At 27.1% G+C, this 16,432-nt stretch overlaps 1 protein-coding gene across 2 annotated transcripts in view; it reads right to left on the reverse strand.

Moving 5' to 3' along the window:
• Nucleotides 1-1,155: 1,155 nt before the first annotated feature.
• Nucleotides 1,156-16,432, reverse strand: part of LOC105849949 (dynein axonemal intermediate chain 7) — a 62,705-nt gene continuing 47,428 nt past the window's right edge. The window contains exons 19-20 of one of the 2 annotated variants that reach the window (XM_065790757.1): nt 12,759-12,860; nt 1,156-1,413 (exon numbers count right to left, since the gene is read on the reverse strand). In XM_065790757.1, the coding sequence (XP_065646829.1) occupies nt 1,276-1,413; nt 12,759-12,860 (240 nt within the window). In that variant the 3' untranslated portion in view covers nt 1,156-1,275. The remainder of the gene's footprint in view (nt 1,414-12,758; nt 12,861-16,432) is intronic. The other variant, XM_065790758.1, reaches the window with a different exon arrangement.

A 16,432-nucleotide genomic window follows, 5' to 3' on the forward strand; every position in this document is an offset into this window, starting at 1 on the left:
ACCTGGAGGGCAAACGGCATAGCCAAAACCTGAAAAATTTACTTTTCTGGATAAAAAATTGTATTATGATGTAAAATTGAGACTTTGAGTCATGTGTATCAGTCTACCCCAGATTTCAATCATGTATATCACTCCACCCACAAAAATTGAAAAATAAAATAATAAATCTAAATCTAAACAAAAATACTATAAGTAATTATTATATAGTAATCATTGTTCTACACACCTTTTAATAGAATCAAAACAATTTCAGCATGCACTAAAGTAAAATCTATCAGTATGCATAGATTTTACTTTGACTTTTAAAAGGTTAGAGTTGCCTTGAGAATAAATATTATCATATTTATTAAATTTAGATTAACAATAGCCTCCAAGCAAAAATTACTGCATTATGAAACAAGAATATATTTAGCATTTATGAAAATATTTTATCATTTTCATCAGCAGTTGCTGTGTTATCACTAAAACCATGATTCAATATTGTTTCTAGGATAACAAGACTTGTAAAAAAAGCTGTTTTTGCGGCAGTATAATTATATCTGTCTATATAAACTATTAGGGTGACAGCACTTTCAGAACCAATTAATTTCTTTTACGATCTTTTCAATTTTATGGGAAAAAAAAGAAGGGATTTTACTTTTTATTAATTGTTCGGAGTTTATGTTTTTAGCATCAACAATGTTGCATTTTTATTGGATTTGTTCCACGCACATAGTTTGCAAGTTACAGAAACTTTATTTGGTTGAATGTTTTTATTAATCTGCTATGTATGTGCAATTTTCAGTAACCCAATGGGCACAAGACGTGTTTTAGACGTCTAAAAAACGTTGCAACATGTATTAATCCGTTTTTTAGACGTGTTAAACACGTCTCTGGCCCAATGGAAAAAATTGCAACCATACTCTATTAAAAAACTCAAAAACCCTTTCACAACTTTCACAAGAACCTAATCATTTTAAAAAATTATGAAATTAAATTCGTATACTATTAAATTCAACTCCGTTGTCTAGTGTAGACTACTTGGTTTAGATAATCACTTAAAGTGCTTGGATCGAATGACCTTGGCTTGACTCTACTTATTTTTCAAACGTAATTATAGAATGTTTTAACAAATTAGCAGATTTTGGAATAACTATTAAAAATGCATTTGATTAAATGATACAAAGCATTTTTATACCATCATAATTTCAAAAACGCTAAATAGAAACAATATTGGAGATTATTTATGTCACGTGAAAATAACTAAAACACTTTTTTTTTTTACTTTTTTGTTTTTCAAGAGTAAACAAGCAAGTTTGAAGCAGATAATAACTCATTAACACACTCAACAAATAAAACTGAAGTTTCTTTAATTCTTGCACGAACAGCGTTGCTTGCTTCTTTGCGTAATGTATGATAGAGGTCAGGTAACATCTATAACAAAATATTACTAATCTTTAAATTTTCATGTAACTCTCAACTTATTACATTCACACAGCAAAAGATAATAAAATAAAAATAACAGGGCGTAAAAATATTAAAGGGGTTTGTCTTTAAAAGTTATGGAAAAACGCACAGTTTTACTATAAAAAATTAAATTTAACTTAAATGAATAAATATTTTTAAATAATTGTAAAAAAAATTCATAAAAAATATTATATAAAACGTTTTTTAAAATATCATAATTCATAAAAAAACTATAAGTTTCAAAAAACGTTTTGTATAGAGTTACTCATATTAATTTTCTTTTAATTAATGCTCTTAGCGTATTTTTCTCAAAATACGCAAAGAGCATCTAAAGGCGTTTTGCGTATTTTGGCTATAAATATATAAACTAAAAAATGGCTTCAATGCCATAACAATTGTTCAATAGGTGAAACGTTCTCATCAAACATCGCAAAGACAATTAACTCTTCAATTAAATACCAAAGGCGTATGTTGCAAGACTGAATGGCTGCATCAAACGCGTTTTTGTCTGAATTATAACTGACAAAAGTTTGACAAAAAATTTAAAAATAAAGGCGTATGATCTTGGGAGAGACGATGATGATCGATAAAGAGACGATGATTGATGAAGAGACCAAGTAGCGACAATAAGAGTGCATGGGGAGTACTAGGTGTTTTACCCTAACCCTAATTACAAACTCTAATTTTTGTGAAGATTAAAAAAAATTACGCTTTTTAATATATTGAAAAAATACATTTTTCCAACAATATGTTTATTATTTTACAAAAATAAATAATAAAAAAAATCTTAATTAGATAAATTTATGAAAAAATAAATAACAGTTATATGCACACAAAATCGAGTATAATTGCTAACATAACTTTACTCTAAACATCGTTGGTTTCTGAAAAACAAATAACTATCAACTATAACTTTTTTTGTGCAAGAATTTTTGATGCGAGTCTTTTATTTGAATGGTCAAAGTAAAGAAGTTAAAAATTTTGAATAAAAATATTTTAAAAAATACTTAAAATGTTAAACAAAACAAACTATAAGAATAAATCTTAGTTAAACTCTTTTTTAAATCTGTTTCTAATTTAACAATAGCATTACCTGTTCAATAAGAGTTAGCTTTTATTTTACTTCTCGCCTGAAAGCATTGGCTTTAAATAATAATTCCATGAAATTAGATTCTTCTATCTGAATGCTAAAGCGTTCAATTTCCTCGTTTAGAGTAACGATACACGATTAAATATCTTTCTTTTTCTTTCTTACATCAATAATTTCTTCAGTGACGAGCTTTCTTTTTTCAGCTTTCTTAGTAATAATCTAAATATTGGATATATCGAGAATTAGCTAACTTGCAGCTTTTTGTTAATTCATTAGTGATTGTGAAATTGTGAACATACTGTTTCGACGCGGAATGATATTCATAAACAAAACGCTGACTAATCAAAGTGTTACATGTTCTCTGTTCAGATGTTCTCAATAAAAAGCTCTTTGTTGACACTAAAGCCTTGCTCAACAGCACACTGACTATGAAATAAATTGAAAACTAGGATACAGACTTTAATAATTACTTAATAATTATATAATTAACAGACCTTAATAACTCAAAATGTTTGTTCCCATTCAAATGAGGCATTAAAAACTTGTCAAGGTACATAAATTTAACTGCTGTTCCAAAGTGTATTTGATTAGCTGGCAATTGATTTTCGTTTTTGAAACATCAAGCTTGATAAGTTGGTATGTAGTGGTTGCAACATTCAATATATCTTCTTCTATAAAGATGCGCAAAACCTTTTGAAGCATTCTTTCACAGGCATCATTGAGGAAAGGAACCATTGGAGAATCAGTTTGGTATGCCCCCGAATATTTTATCAAATGCTATGCAATACCTCTGTAGAAACTTTGTTGTTGGAAGGTTGTTTTTATAATGACTTGTTAGTATGTCGTACAATTCACATTTGGGCCTTTGGCTTTTGCTAAGACTTTTCAATTAAAAAGTCTTAATAACATTTCCCCAAATACTAATGGCTCTATCAGCAATTGCTTCATGCTCAATTCAGCGTCTTGAACAGAATCTAACAGAAAGTAATAAACAAATAAATGATAACTTTGTTTAAATTTTATGTATCAGTTGCTGGTTTGCTTAAATATTGGAAGTAGAAAGCTGAGGGTATATTAGTTAAAGAGTTCTAACATAGAAAGTGGTAGGTTGAAAGCCATATATACACTATAGGCATTTAAAACCTAAAAAATATTTTTGTAATACCATTACCTCAATGGAAACTCTTCACAACAGTTTACTTTTTTATAGACGTCCCTTCTAGCAGGTGACAAAAAAATAAATTTGTCACACTGTATTTAGTATCTTTTTTAAGTTCAATGGTATTCAAAATCAGAAGAAAATGCACCATGAATCACATGCAACCCACAACTTCCGATATCAAGTAGCGATGGTGACTCAGAGCTAGAGAGTTGGTCGTTAAGAAGATGTAGAACTTTCAAGTTGGTACTTGGTCAATTCATGGAGAGCTGAAGCAAGTTTTTTGTCGGCAATTCCTTTAATGCTTTTTTCTTTCTAATGATTTAATTCTGTGATTAAATTTTAAGCATTAGGTTGTAAAAGTTTTGAATCCAAATAAAGAGTTTCAATGACACATGAGGACTTATTCCAATAACAAATTAGAAATATTGAAATATGCAATTCATAGACTCTTCATAGGAGACAACAAAAAATGGTGATAACTGAACTTCTCTAATTAATGCATTTTAAAAATAAGCATACATTATAAAGTTTTTACTCAATTAAAAACCTTTAACAATTACACTATCTGTAAACATAACTTTAAACTCACTTAAGCCAGTACATGATCTAAGTGAACAGTGTGACACAACAACCTTTAAAGTCCACAGTATTTCTGCATTAAAAATGCAGGCAGAAACATAAGATTCAATAGATTTTTGAATCTTTGAAAGTACTTCAAATGAACAAGATTTTTCTATCGCAAGTGGTTGTTTATCAAAAAAGATCCAATGCTTTTAGTTTCTTCTGCCTTTCTCAGATGTTTCTTACCCAACCCATGACTTATTACTGCACCAACTCCCATGTTACTCAAACTGCAAACTCAGGGTTCCAAATTCCAGGACTTTCCAGGATTATTTTCCTATTTTGCCAGGATTTTCGCAAAAAAAATTCCAGGACTTTTACAGGATATTTCCCCCGAAAAAAAAAAATTCCAGGACTTTTCAGGATTTAGCTATAAAAAATTTGGAAAACTAATGTTTTCCTTTGAAATAAACCATTTAAAAAGATATAGAATAAAAACTTTATGACTTGAAACTAAAATTTTCATAAATAAATTTATCTTTCTAATAAAACAAAAAACCAAAAGCATAAAATAGTGTAGCGCAGTGGTAGCATGCTTGCCTTAGAAACTAGGTATCCGTGGTTTAAACCCACCTCTGGGCATATTTTGCAGCATCTGTTTTAAAGGAGGCGTGAACTCCTTATTAAAAACATTTAACTAATTTAAAAATAAAAAATATGAAAAATTCTCAATCAATCATATAATTCTTATCATGTCTAGCATTTTTACAGATATATTAAGTCGAAGCAACCAACTGTGTACTATACTTTACTTTTTGAAATATTTATACTAATTAAAATAAGTTTACATTGGTGAGAGGGAAATATTTATCTTAATCAAAATATGTTTACATTGGTGAGAGGGAAAATATACTTGATTATAATATTATTCATAAATCAGAACTTTAAAATTTAAAACTATAAAATTTAAAAATTTAAAATTTAGTTTAAAATTTTAACTATGGAACCCATGTTACTTAAAAATATGATTAAAAATTTTTAAATTTAAACCCTTGAATTTAAAAAATTCTAGGACTTTTTCAGGATTTAAGAGAAAAAATTATAAATTCCAGGACTTTCCAGGACTGTGGAAACCCTGAAACTACTACAAATCAAACATCTTGCACTCAATACAGTTTTGTCTGCAGTTATTTAATTTGAAAATCTAGTATCTTTTAGCCACTGAAAATTAAAACTGCAATTTTTCTTAGACATTTTTATATTATTAATTCATAGTTAACTTTAAAAAATAAATTTAATACATTTGTATTAAAAAATAATTTTAATTCATTTAATACAATACAAAATACATTTAACAAAATACATTTAACACAATACAAAAAAAATAAATTTAATATAAAAGATTAAATTCATAATCACACAAACCATTAACCATTTGCTACTAACTATTGACACTCATTGTTTTTATTAAAGTTTTTATTAAGGTTTTTATTAAGGTTTTTCAACGTGTTTTCATTACAATTTATTTTACTTTATTCCAAAAAATTATTTCAAAATGAGGTTTTAAAGCAGGTTTTGATTTGGCCTTTTTTTAGATACGGCCTAATCAAAAACTTTAAAGTTGTTTTTAAAACAATGTATGAGAATAGTTGCCTGCTAAAAAATTTTACTGATTATCCTACCCCCCAATAAAATCATTATTTGATTGGTCTAGAAAACCAAAAAAATAAAAAAACTTTATAAAGGATGCAAGTCAATTTAAAAAAATTAAAGAAAGCAGGGCAATTAAATTTTTAAACCAAACTTTATAACAAAAAAAGCTGTTGTTAAAAGTGCTGCAGTAAACTATTGTCTTATGTCCTCAAATAGCTATATGAAAAAAAAGATAGTAATAATAATAAAAAAAGTGATAATAGTAATTAAAAAAAACTCATGTGGTCTTTAGATATAAAGTCACAATTAAAGATACAAAGTGTTAAAAATAATTAAGTACGAAGAGATATTTTCTGGGGCGCACACATGAGGGATTCGGATCAGTTTTTGCTCAGCAGCACGATAAAATTTCTATCTTCCAAAATTAGCATTTAGCATTGCAGAAAACATTGCACATAATGTTTGGAAAAAATTTAATCGTTTCTTACTATGATATAGAAATCATAAAAATTAAAATAAATAATAATAAAATATACAATCAGAAGTGAATTATTTAAATTTATGTCATAAGCAAATAACTTGTGGTGGTTGAACAGAAAGAAGAATCTCCAATATCAGGATTATGGAAAAACTAGTTAGTTGGCGATTGTTATAAAACAATTTATTTTACCATCAAAATGTCTTAACTTTATTTTAATGATTTTTAAAATTTGCATAAATAGAGTAGATATTTAATATAAATAGAACTTGTTTTTAGTTGAGTATGGAACAAAACAAAATTCCTTAGGAAAACTGTTGTTGCTTTTCAAAAGGAAGTTGTGGATCATTCAAAAAACATAAATTTATAAACAATATGTTCTACATTCATCAGCTGGGAGATATTGATGTCAAGAAACACCTCATCAACTTAAAGGTTATTATGTATTTTAAATGTACACAGACTGTAATATAACTTTTATAATTACATACTTTATAACTACTCTGCAGTACGATTTTGAGACAAAGCTCTTTGAACAAAAAAAATGACCCTTTTAATAAATTCCCAACTCTTTTAATAAATAATCACTAAATTTATCACACTCTTTCATATTCTATTTTAATTATATATTTCAACAATATATTTCAAACTTGTGAACATTTTTTGTGAATAGTAAGAATCAGATTATAAACAATGCTTTAAATGACACACCTAATAATTGTTAAAAAACTGTTTTTAGGTCATGCGATTCAACAATAATAATGTTTGGGAAGAGAATGGACTTATTGCAAATAGGGTTAAAAGAAGTCTTGAAAAGGATGAACAAATATGTGCTTTTCACCAGTATACCTTTGGTGTTGCATGAAGTCCTCCAAAAACATGCTTTCATCCTCACTATCTAAAAATAAAAGGAAAAAAATCTCCCACTCTAAAGGCATCACCAATACATGTTGTCTTATTAATGTCAAAGCGATACAATGAAGTATTTTCAGTTAATGCAATGCTGTATTTTACTCATTTAAAACAAGAATCTAGAGTCAATGAAATGATTCAATATCTGGAGTCAATGAAAACACAAATTTATGTACAGAAACACAAACACAACAAGAACAAACATACAACACCTGCTACTCCAGATAAAGAATTTGACCCCGATAAAATTAATGTTTTACAAGAGATTTTGAACAAATTTCTTAGAAACCATGAGAGTGTAACCAAGGCTCTTAATTTAAGTCCAATAATATATAGATTAAAAAGGAAGCTCAAATATCTGGAAGATACTATTAAAGATAAGTATTTTCGCTTAGAAAACTAATTAAAGAAAAAGTTTGTGGAAGCTGTAGCTCCTGGAAAAGATGAAGTACTTATAGACTTTCTTAACAGTAAAAATGTTGATGAAATAAATAGCCCTTTCCCAGATGAAATTATTCTCGCTCAGAAAGTATATAAACAAAGTGATTCCATGGGAAAGTTAGTTATCTTCTCATTATTAGATCATACTAAGTATACCAAAAAAATTTTTTAATGAATACATTTGAGTGTACCAAACATCATATACAAATAGCAAGAAAATAGCATGCATCTCATAAAGGGTTGGCATTTCCAGAGAAGTGTTCGTCCGATCTAGTCTTGATCAAACAAAGTGTGAACATTTCTTAGACTTTATATTTACAAGCGGTATTTTGCATGATGTTGCTTATGAAATAACCAAATTGAAATACAACAGCGGTGAAAAGCAAAAGATAGTGTATGCAATACTGACAACAAAACATAGCCACGCTATCATGGTCTATCGAAAAAGTTGCAGTGAAAAAAATTATCATAATCCGATTCAAGTTTATGGAAAGTATTGCATGCAATAAAACCTCCAAGTCAAAAAAGCTTAGCTGGATTAGATGATGTCACTGCTTCAGGTATGAATGGTTTTTTCAAACATTACAAAAATTGGCACGAAGATTTAATTCTAAATCTCTTGAAGCTGCCCTTGAGAAAGGAATAAGGTATCTGAAAACAAGTTATCAAACCAATTGTAATGTCAAAGACTCAAACATTCCTTCTTAAAAATAGCAGGAAAGTTATTCAAGCGTGTTTACTTTACTTTAATGTATAGGTGTGATCAGGGAATAGGTGATGTTGTTTCGTTAGCCACTGCAGTTTTAGACTAATTCAGAATTGATCAACCGCATATCAAGAAGATGTTTACCAAATCTAATAATGTTGGCTGCTATCAAGGATATCTTTCAGCTGAAGAAATCTACAATGTATGCAAAGAGAGATATAAAATTGCTGAGATATGATTATAATGAGCCCTTTTGTGGAAAAGATTAATGTGACAAAGAAAGTGCAGTTGCAAAGACAATCTTAAGGAGTTACATTGGTTTTGGTAATAATCTTTTGACTGCTGAAGATATAAACAAGGCTATGCATTATAGTTTTGGCGCTAAAGATGCAAAAGTAGCAGTTGCTCAAATTAGCAATGGTAAAACTGTAGTTACTGGACCAAAGATTAAATTTGAGAAATTTTTTTTAATTTGAGAAAAGAATGAAGATGAGGCATTATTTTGATATTGGTGAGGGAATTGAACAAGAATATAGAAATCATAAAACTCAACCCTCAATTAAGTTGTTGTTGCCATATAGCAAAACAGATAATTCAATTGAGGGAAACAAGTCACTAAAGGAAAAACAGAAAAGAAGTGACAGGCAATTATGTTCATTAAGATTTTGCACTGAAATGAATTATTTTAGTGCAAAATTATTACCTTATTATTTGAAAGCGATCTAAGCTAGAAGAACACATGCTATCTGGTCTTCATACAGTTCCAAAATCATTAACATCATTGGATAAAGTTCGCAACTTGTTTGTTTATAAGATAAAAATTGCTTCACAACTAAATATGCCGATTTCTTTATTCTCTAACAATGTTTCTGTAAAAGACAAACTACATTGCATGAACATTTTTGTATTGCAAAGTTGGGCAATACCAGTTTAAAGTTCTTTTAGATTTTAGAATTAACAGAAAGCATTGTTGTATAGATACTTTATTTGTGGAGAAGAATCAGGTAATAAAATGAGCCCTGAGCAAGTTCACATGCAGCTAAGAAGGGAAATTCCGCCTGACCAATATGTAACTAGCCAACAGATAAGATCTTTATTTTCAAGGTAGGCATTGTTGCTATTAAAACTTTTACAAATTAGATTATGTTTCTGACTGTTAAATAGTTCTTTTGCAAATATGAAATTAAAATTTCAGTGAAAACTGTAATTTTGTGTGTTTGTTTCATATGTTTAAAAAGTTGTACAATTGATATTGTTATAGATTTAGTAACCTGAAAAGAAATGGTATGCTGGTAGAACCAACAACAGAAAATGATGAAAATAGTCAGATTAACGATAACAAAGAAGTTTATGGTAAAAGCAACGACTGTAATCAGACAGGGGACAATGAAGATGATAATAAATATAAGGAAGACATCGCCAACCTTCCAAAAGAAATTTGTCCTGTATGAAAAGTGAATGAATGGGTTGCTATTGTATATAAAAAACAATGGAGTATTGGATATACTGTGGAAGTAATGTTATTCAAAGCATATATTAGTTTTCAAGTTTTTGTTTTTGATATTTCATTGTTATTATTATTTCAATGTTTTACAAAACAGTGCTCTAAAATGAAAGCAATATAAATAAAATGTAAAAATAATTTAAGAAAGATATTATATTAGACTATATAAGTTTTACTGAATGTGAACAAAATTAAACAAATCATAAATTCTATGTTATATTATTTTAAAATGTTGCGCTGATGCTTTTAGGTAACTATAACTGGGATCAGAGTTAATTGTATGAATAATGGGCAAGAGAAGAATACTTTTCGCTGGCCAGTTATTCCCGAGGAGATAAACTACCAAACTGAAAAAAATATCTGTTTAGCAGATGGTCCTTTTCTAATCAATAGTTGTGACAATTATTCATTATCCGAAGAAGACTATAATACAGTCATATCACTATTTTTAGAGAAACTTACTGCAGCAGAGTAAAATATATGTGTGATGTGGTGGATAATTTATGTGTGCAAATAACTCTGTTTCTGAATGAACAACTAATTTTTAAAAGGAATTAGATTTAAATGTTTGATTTATGTTTCATTTAATTAGCAATAAAGTATTCTTGCTGTTCGATTTTTGTTCAGTTTTTAATTCATGTTATATCATGTGTGTGATAAAATCACACAAGTTTTTTTTATTATTATGTTAGGACCATGTTTTATTGATATTTGAACATGTTTACATTTTTACAAAACATAGCGCCTCTGTCGTAATGGGTCATTTTGTAAGTATACTATAACATTTTTTTAAATTTCAAACCTTAATATATGAATAGGCCTTAAGTATCACATAACTTTCTTTACATTTTTAGACTCAATACCTTCAATACTAACAAATCCTGAAAGAAAATTGTGTGCAACACTTCGCCGTTAGAAATAACTCCCATTAAAAATTGACAAAACTGAATATTTTTGAACTTTTGGACTATGATAATTAGCCAACCATGCAGTGTCAACTTTTTTATATTTTTTGGTAAACTATTGTAATAAAAATAAAATGAAAGGTGTAAAAGATGATTTGTTGACTGGTTTTACTTTTTGTGTTGCTGTGGACTTGAAGTTACTTTAAAAAATTTTATTTTCAGGATATTTTTGTAAAAATTTAAATTAATAATTATAAAAAAAATTTCTTAAGGTTTGTAATATATATTGAATTTTGATTACATATTAGTTATTTATGAAGTATTTTATTATAAAATGTTACTTTACTGAGTTGGGATTATTTATTAGTTTATTGTGTAATCTTTATAGTTGTTACAAAAAATATATACACAAAATTGTTACAAGAAATAACTACACAAAATTTTTACAAAAAATAACTACACAAAATTTTTACAAAAAATAACTACACAAAATTTTTACAAAAAATAACTACACAAAATTGTTACAAGAAATAACAACACAAAATTATTACAAGAAATAACAACACAAAATTGTTACAAGAAAAATCTGTACTAAATGTAAGAAACTAGATAAAACTACATTTGGAATTAGATGAAATAAAACAGTGAAAAAAGACTTGATATGCATTTTCCTGCTAGGAATGTTAAATGGATCCTCTTGATCCCATATACTAAACTTTGATTAGACCTTTTTTTAAACAGCCTAGCAATGCAAATCTTTCTATTATCTCCAAATACAATAAGTAAAATAAAAAAAGAGTTGATAATAAAAAAGTTTAAATTTTTATTTTATCTTTATTGTGATCAATATCAACTTAAACTGCATAACCTCCTAAGTTATTTTACCTATTAATTTAGCTAAAAGGAAAAATCTTTATGTTTTTTCATGTTAAAGCTCCTAATTTCTTTTTCTACTCATAATCAGCCAGCTAGTTTCCCTTAATACCATTACCTCAATTCCCTGATCTCCCTTAAATACCTGCTTTACTCCTTGATACAACCCTTAGAACTTTAATGATGAAATATGGTAGAAAACTGCATCATAGATAAATTAACCATGAAAGATAACATTTAAAAAGAGTGTTAACCTGGCTGCACATTTTAAAAAACAGTTAAAAATCTTTTAATCATTAATATTTAATCATTGACACCATTAGGCATTAATTCAAAATTAAAAAAAAACTGTGACAAAAGCTATTAGCTTACCTGGATTATTAGAAAATAAAAAAATATATGGGAAAAATTCTTTAATATTTATTATATATAGTCAGCAGAATGAATATATTGTACCCATATTGAAAACCCACCTCAAGGATAATATTGCTAAAAACAGAAGGATTCAATGAAGTGCCACAAAAGTTGCACACTGATTGAAAAATATTTACTATAAAGAATGCTTATCAATTAGATTTCAGCTTTTCTTTAAAAAAGTTGTTAAATAAAAAGATTTCATTAAAATATATCAAATAGAAAATTCTTGAGAATAAGTTGATAGACCCCTCAAGCAAGAAACTGTAAAAACTTTAAAAAAAAGTTTTTTACAAACAGAATAGTAAAGGAATAAGTTTCCTAAATATACCGAGACAACAAAATCAGTTTCTGAATTTAAGCTACTGGACCAACTAAGCATGGACTGCTCACCATTTATCATTAGCAGGCATTAGCTTGCATGCACAATTGCTTTACATAACGCACTTTTCATGTTTTCACTTTGCACAAAAAGTTGACACGCACAAAAGTTTGTATGCAAAAAAAGAAATACATATAGCTATATAAACTCCTATAATTATTATATGAATTTTTATAAATAAAGATTTTTACCATTAAAATCAGAAACACTACAACTTACACTACAACTTACATTGGTTTCTGGGAATAATTCATTAGAAAAAGCGTCTGCATTCTCATTTGCCTTCAATTTGCAGCATATCCTGGTTGTTGCCAAATACAAATGATAGTCACTCTAAATATAAAATTTATAAAACACATTTTAGTGGTTTTTAAAAAAAAAAGTTTTTTTAAAAGTTAGCCCAGATATTGGCAACAGTAAGATTTTCTCAAAAGTTCTTATTTAACTTCTAATACAACTTTATTAACTGAGAACAACACAGTCTTGAATTTATTGAACCAAATTAATTAGAATGTCAATGTCAAATAAAAAAAGTCAATGTAAAATAAAAAAGAGTTTTACTATTCCAAGAAAAGTCTGGAATAATCATAAATATGAAATTAAATATAAGAATCATTTATATTATTGCCAGGTCCATAAATCTTAACTTAACAACTCATAACTCTACTAACCATCAAAAGTTAAATAATTAAATATATATATATATATATATATATATATATATATACATATACATGTATATATATATATATATATATATATATATATATATATATATATATATATATATGTATATATATATATATATATATATATATACATATACATGTATATATATATATATATATATATATATATATATATACATATACATGTGTATATATATATATATATATATATATATATATATATATATACATATATATATATATATATACATACATATATAAATATATATGTATATATATATATGTATGTATATATATATATATATATATATATATATATATATATATATATGTATGTATATATATATATATGTATATATATGTATATATATATATATATATGTATATACATATATATGTATATATATATACAGTACCGGATTAAGGGCGTCTGGGGCCTTCTGCATTTGGTTTGTTCTGACCAATCTGAATATTTGCATGGTCATGGAAGTGAATCAGTTCATTTTCGAAAATAAAAATAACATCTATAACTCTTTGCAAAGCTTTTTTCCAATAGTCACATTGAGATTCATATAATTTACAAAAATATAAATCTGAGAAAAGAATTTGCAAACGCCACAATACAAAATTTTGGTCTTTGGAGAAAAAATTAACCAAGTACAATCTACTTCTTTGCCATTTATCATTTTACATTTAAACATTGATTTTGAAAGAAAACGCTGTTTATTTCCGATTACCTGCACAGTAGAATTTATAAATTCTGCATTGTTACATTCCACATTTTGTGGGATATATTCTTTTTCGACAAAATAAGATATTAGTTCCTCAGAGGATTTCCAGTTGGCAGGATCATTACTAAAAGAGTCATAGTTAAAATTACAATTAGATTCAATAGGAATAGGAATAGACTCTTCCTCTAATGCAATAAAATTCCCTTCGTTCATTAGCATTGCATTTGCATTTGTCCCCTCTTGCATATCAGTATCATTACCACCGCAATTTAATTCTGGTAACATTGAGGATGCTGAAGTTGATGTTGATGGTTTGTCAATAAATCCTAGCAATGACATTTGTCCTTTTGCAAGTTCCCTCATCTTCCCTTCATGTAATTTTCATTTTTCAGCTCCTCCTAAATATAACCTTTTGATGATGCTAAAATCCAATTAAGTAAATAATTAAATTTTGTTTTTCATTTAAATTAAACGCTAGTTTTCCTTACCTGTTTTTCTTTTTATTAATAAAATTTAAATTATAACTTGTTGGTTAAGTAAACAAAGTAAACAAATGAAACGACTTAATTTATCTTAATATTATTACTACAGTTAACGTTGAATAGTTATGCATGCTTTTATTAGTTATGACGATTTTTCTCAACTACTATTGGCTGTTTGAAAAGTTTGATTTTCTTTTTTCTTAGAAACAATGCATTATATCCACTGCTCAAAGAGTAAGAAATTCCACCCGTTTTGCACAATGATTTGAAAATACAAGTATTATATTAATGTGTTATAACAATTAAAATTTTTAGTAGTATTTGTTTTTAAAATTAAACTTTACACTCGTTTGTTTCAAAATAAAATTTAAAAAATATATATATATATATATATATATTACCTACTTAAAATATTAGACTCAAAAAAAAAATGTCCAGGTTTTGTTGGATTATTTTTGATAGGTAGGGTTTATTGCTGTTTACTTTTTGTTGCTTAAGTGTAATTTAACTTCCTTTTGTTTAAGATTAGGAGCATTTATAAGATATATATATACTTTTAAATAATACTTTCAACTTTATAAATAGTGCAGTAAATTTTAATAATATAAAATTAAAAATCATTACTCAAATTATGTCTTTTTTAGAGACCTATATTGTTGTAGACTTTTTTTACATCTTAAATAATGAAATTTCATTTTGTTTAAAGTTTTTTTTTAAATCTTGCAGTCATATAATAACTTATTGAGTTTTGCAGTAGTTTAGAACAATAATGGTTAAAGCTTGTGATGTTTCCCCACGTAAAATAGCTAAAGTAGCTGTTCTTTTGCAAGAAACAAATCATAGTCAAAAAAATATTGAAAAAATTGTCAAAGTCCTGCAGGCAACAGTCAGAATGAATAAATTCCAAACTCAAAATGGGGGTCAAATTAGAAGCACAGTAAACAGACTGATCTGACAAAAAAAGAATGAGATGACAATTAAAAAATGCTTAAAAAGACCAAAGACTAATCAAAATTTCATTTCTTTAAGAAGGCAAAGTTACAAGTTACAAGTTACAAGTTACAATTTAAGAGTAGAAAGCCAAATCAAAGTTTTAATGTATTAATAATAATAATACATTAAATTTTGTAATTGATATTAATGCAAAAGTCTTTTTAATCAAAAGATTAAAAAGACGTTTGCATTAATATCTTACCCTAATTTTACTTTACTAATATTTGAAATATTATTAAACATCAATATTTTTTGCTTTATTCAGGTTATATTTAGCAATGAAACTACCTTTGAGACTTTTTTTTGACAAAACCATATTTGTCTGCCACAGACCAAGTGAACAACAAAAGCCAGGATCCATTGTAAACACTATAAAGCACCTAGCATCCCTAATTGTTTGGTCATGTATATTAGGCAGGAGTACTGGTCAACTTTACATTGTACAAGGAATGATGAAATAAGATCAGTACAGGAATGTCCTATAGACTACCCTGATTCCACAGATATGAGGCAAATTGAGAGATAATACATTTGAGAGATAATACATTTGAGAGATAATACATTTGAGAGATAATACATTTGAGAGATAATACATTTTTTTCTATTTTACTAGTTTTTTATTGATGTTTTTTAGGTACAAAAATTAATATAAAAAATTAGAATATATTTTAATTTTTATATTATTTGTTGAGTGTTTTGATGTTTATTTCTTTATCATGATGTAAAATGGGCAAACCTGTTTCAACTAATCAACGCGCAGTAATAGTACAGTATCACAAGGATGGTTTTTCTAGCAAAGAAATCGAAAAAAAAAAATGAAAATTTTAAACTCAACTGTTAACAATATTATCAAACATTATAAAAGAAACTGGTCATCTTGATCTTGAAAAATCATCTGAAAGGCCAAGAATTACTACAAAACATGATTATTTGAGTATGAAAAAAACTTGCAATGAAAAATTCTTCAATATCATTTAATATGCCTTGCAGAGTTGCAGCTAAGAAACCGT

Source organism: Hydra vulgaris, chromosome 02, assembly GCF_038396675.1.
Source record: "Hydra vulgaris chromosome 02, alternate assembly HydraT2T_AEP".
NCBI classification, from domain to species: domain Eukaryota; kingdom Metazoa; phylum Cnidaria; class Hydrozoa; order Anthoathecata; family Hydridae; genus Hydra; species Hydra vulgaris.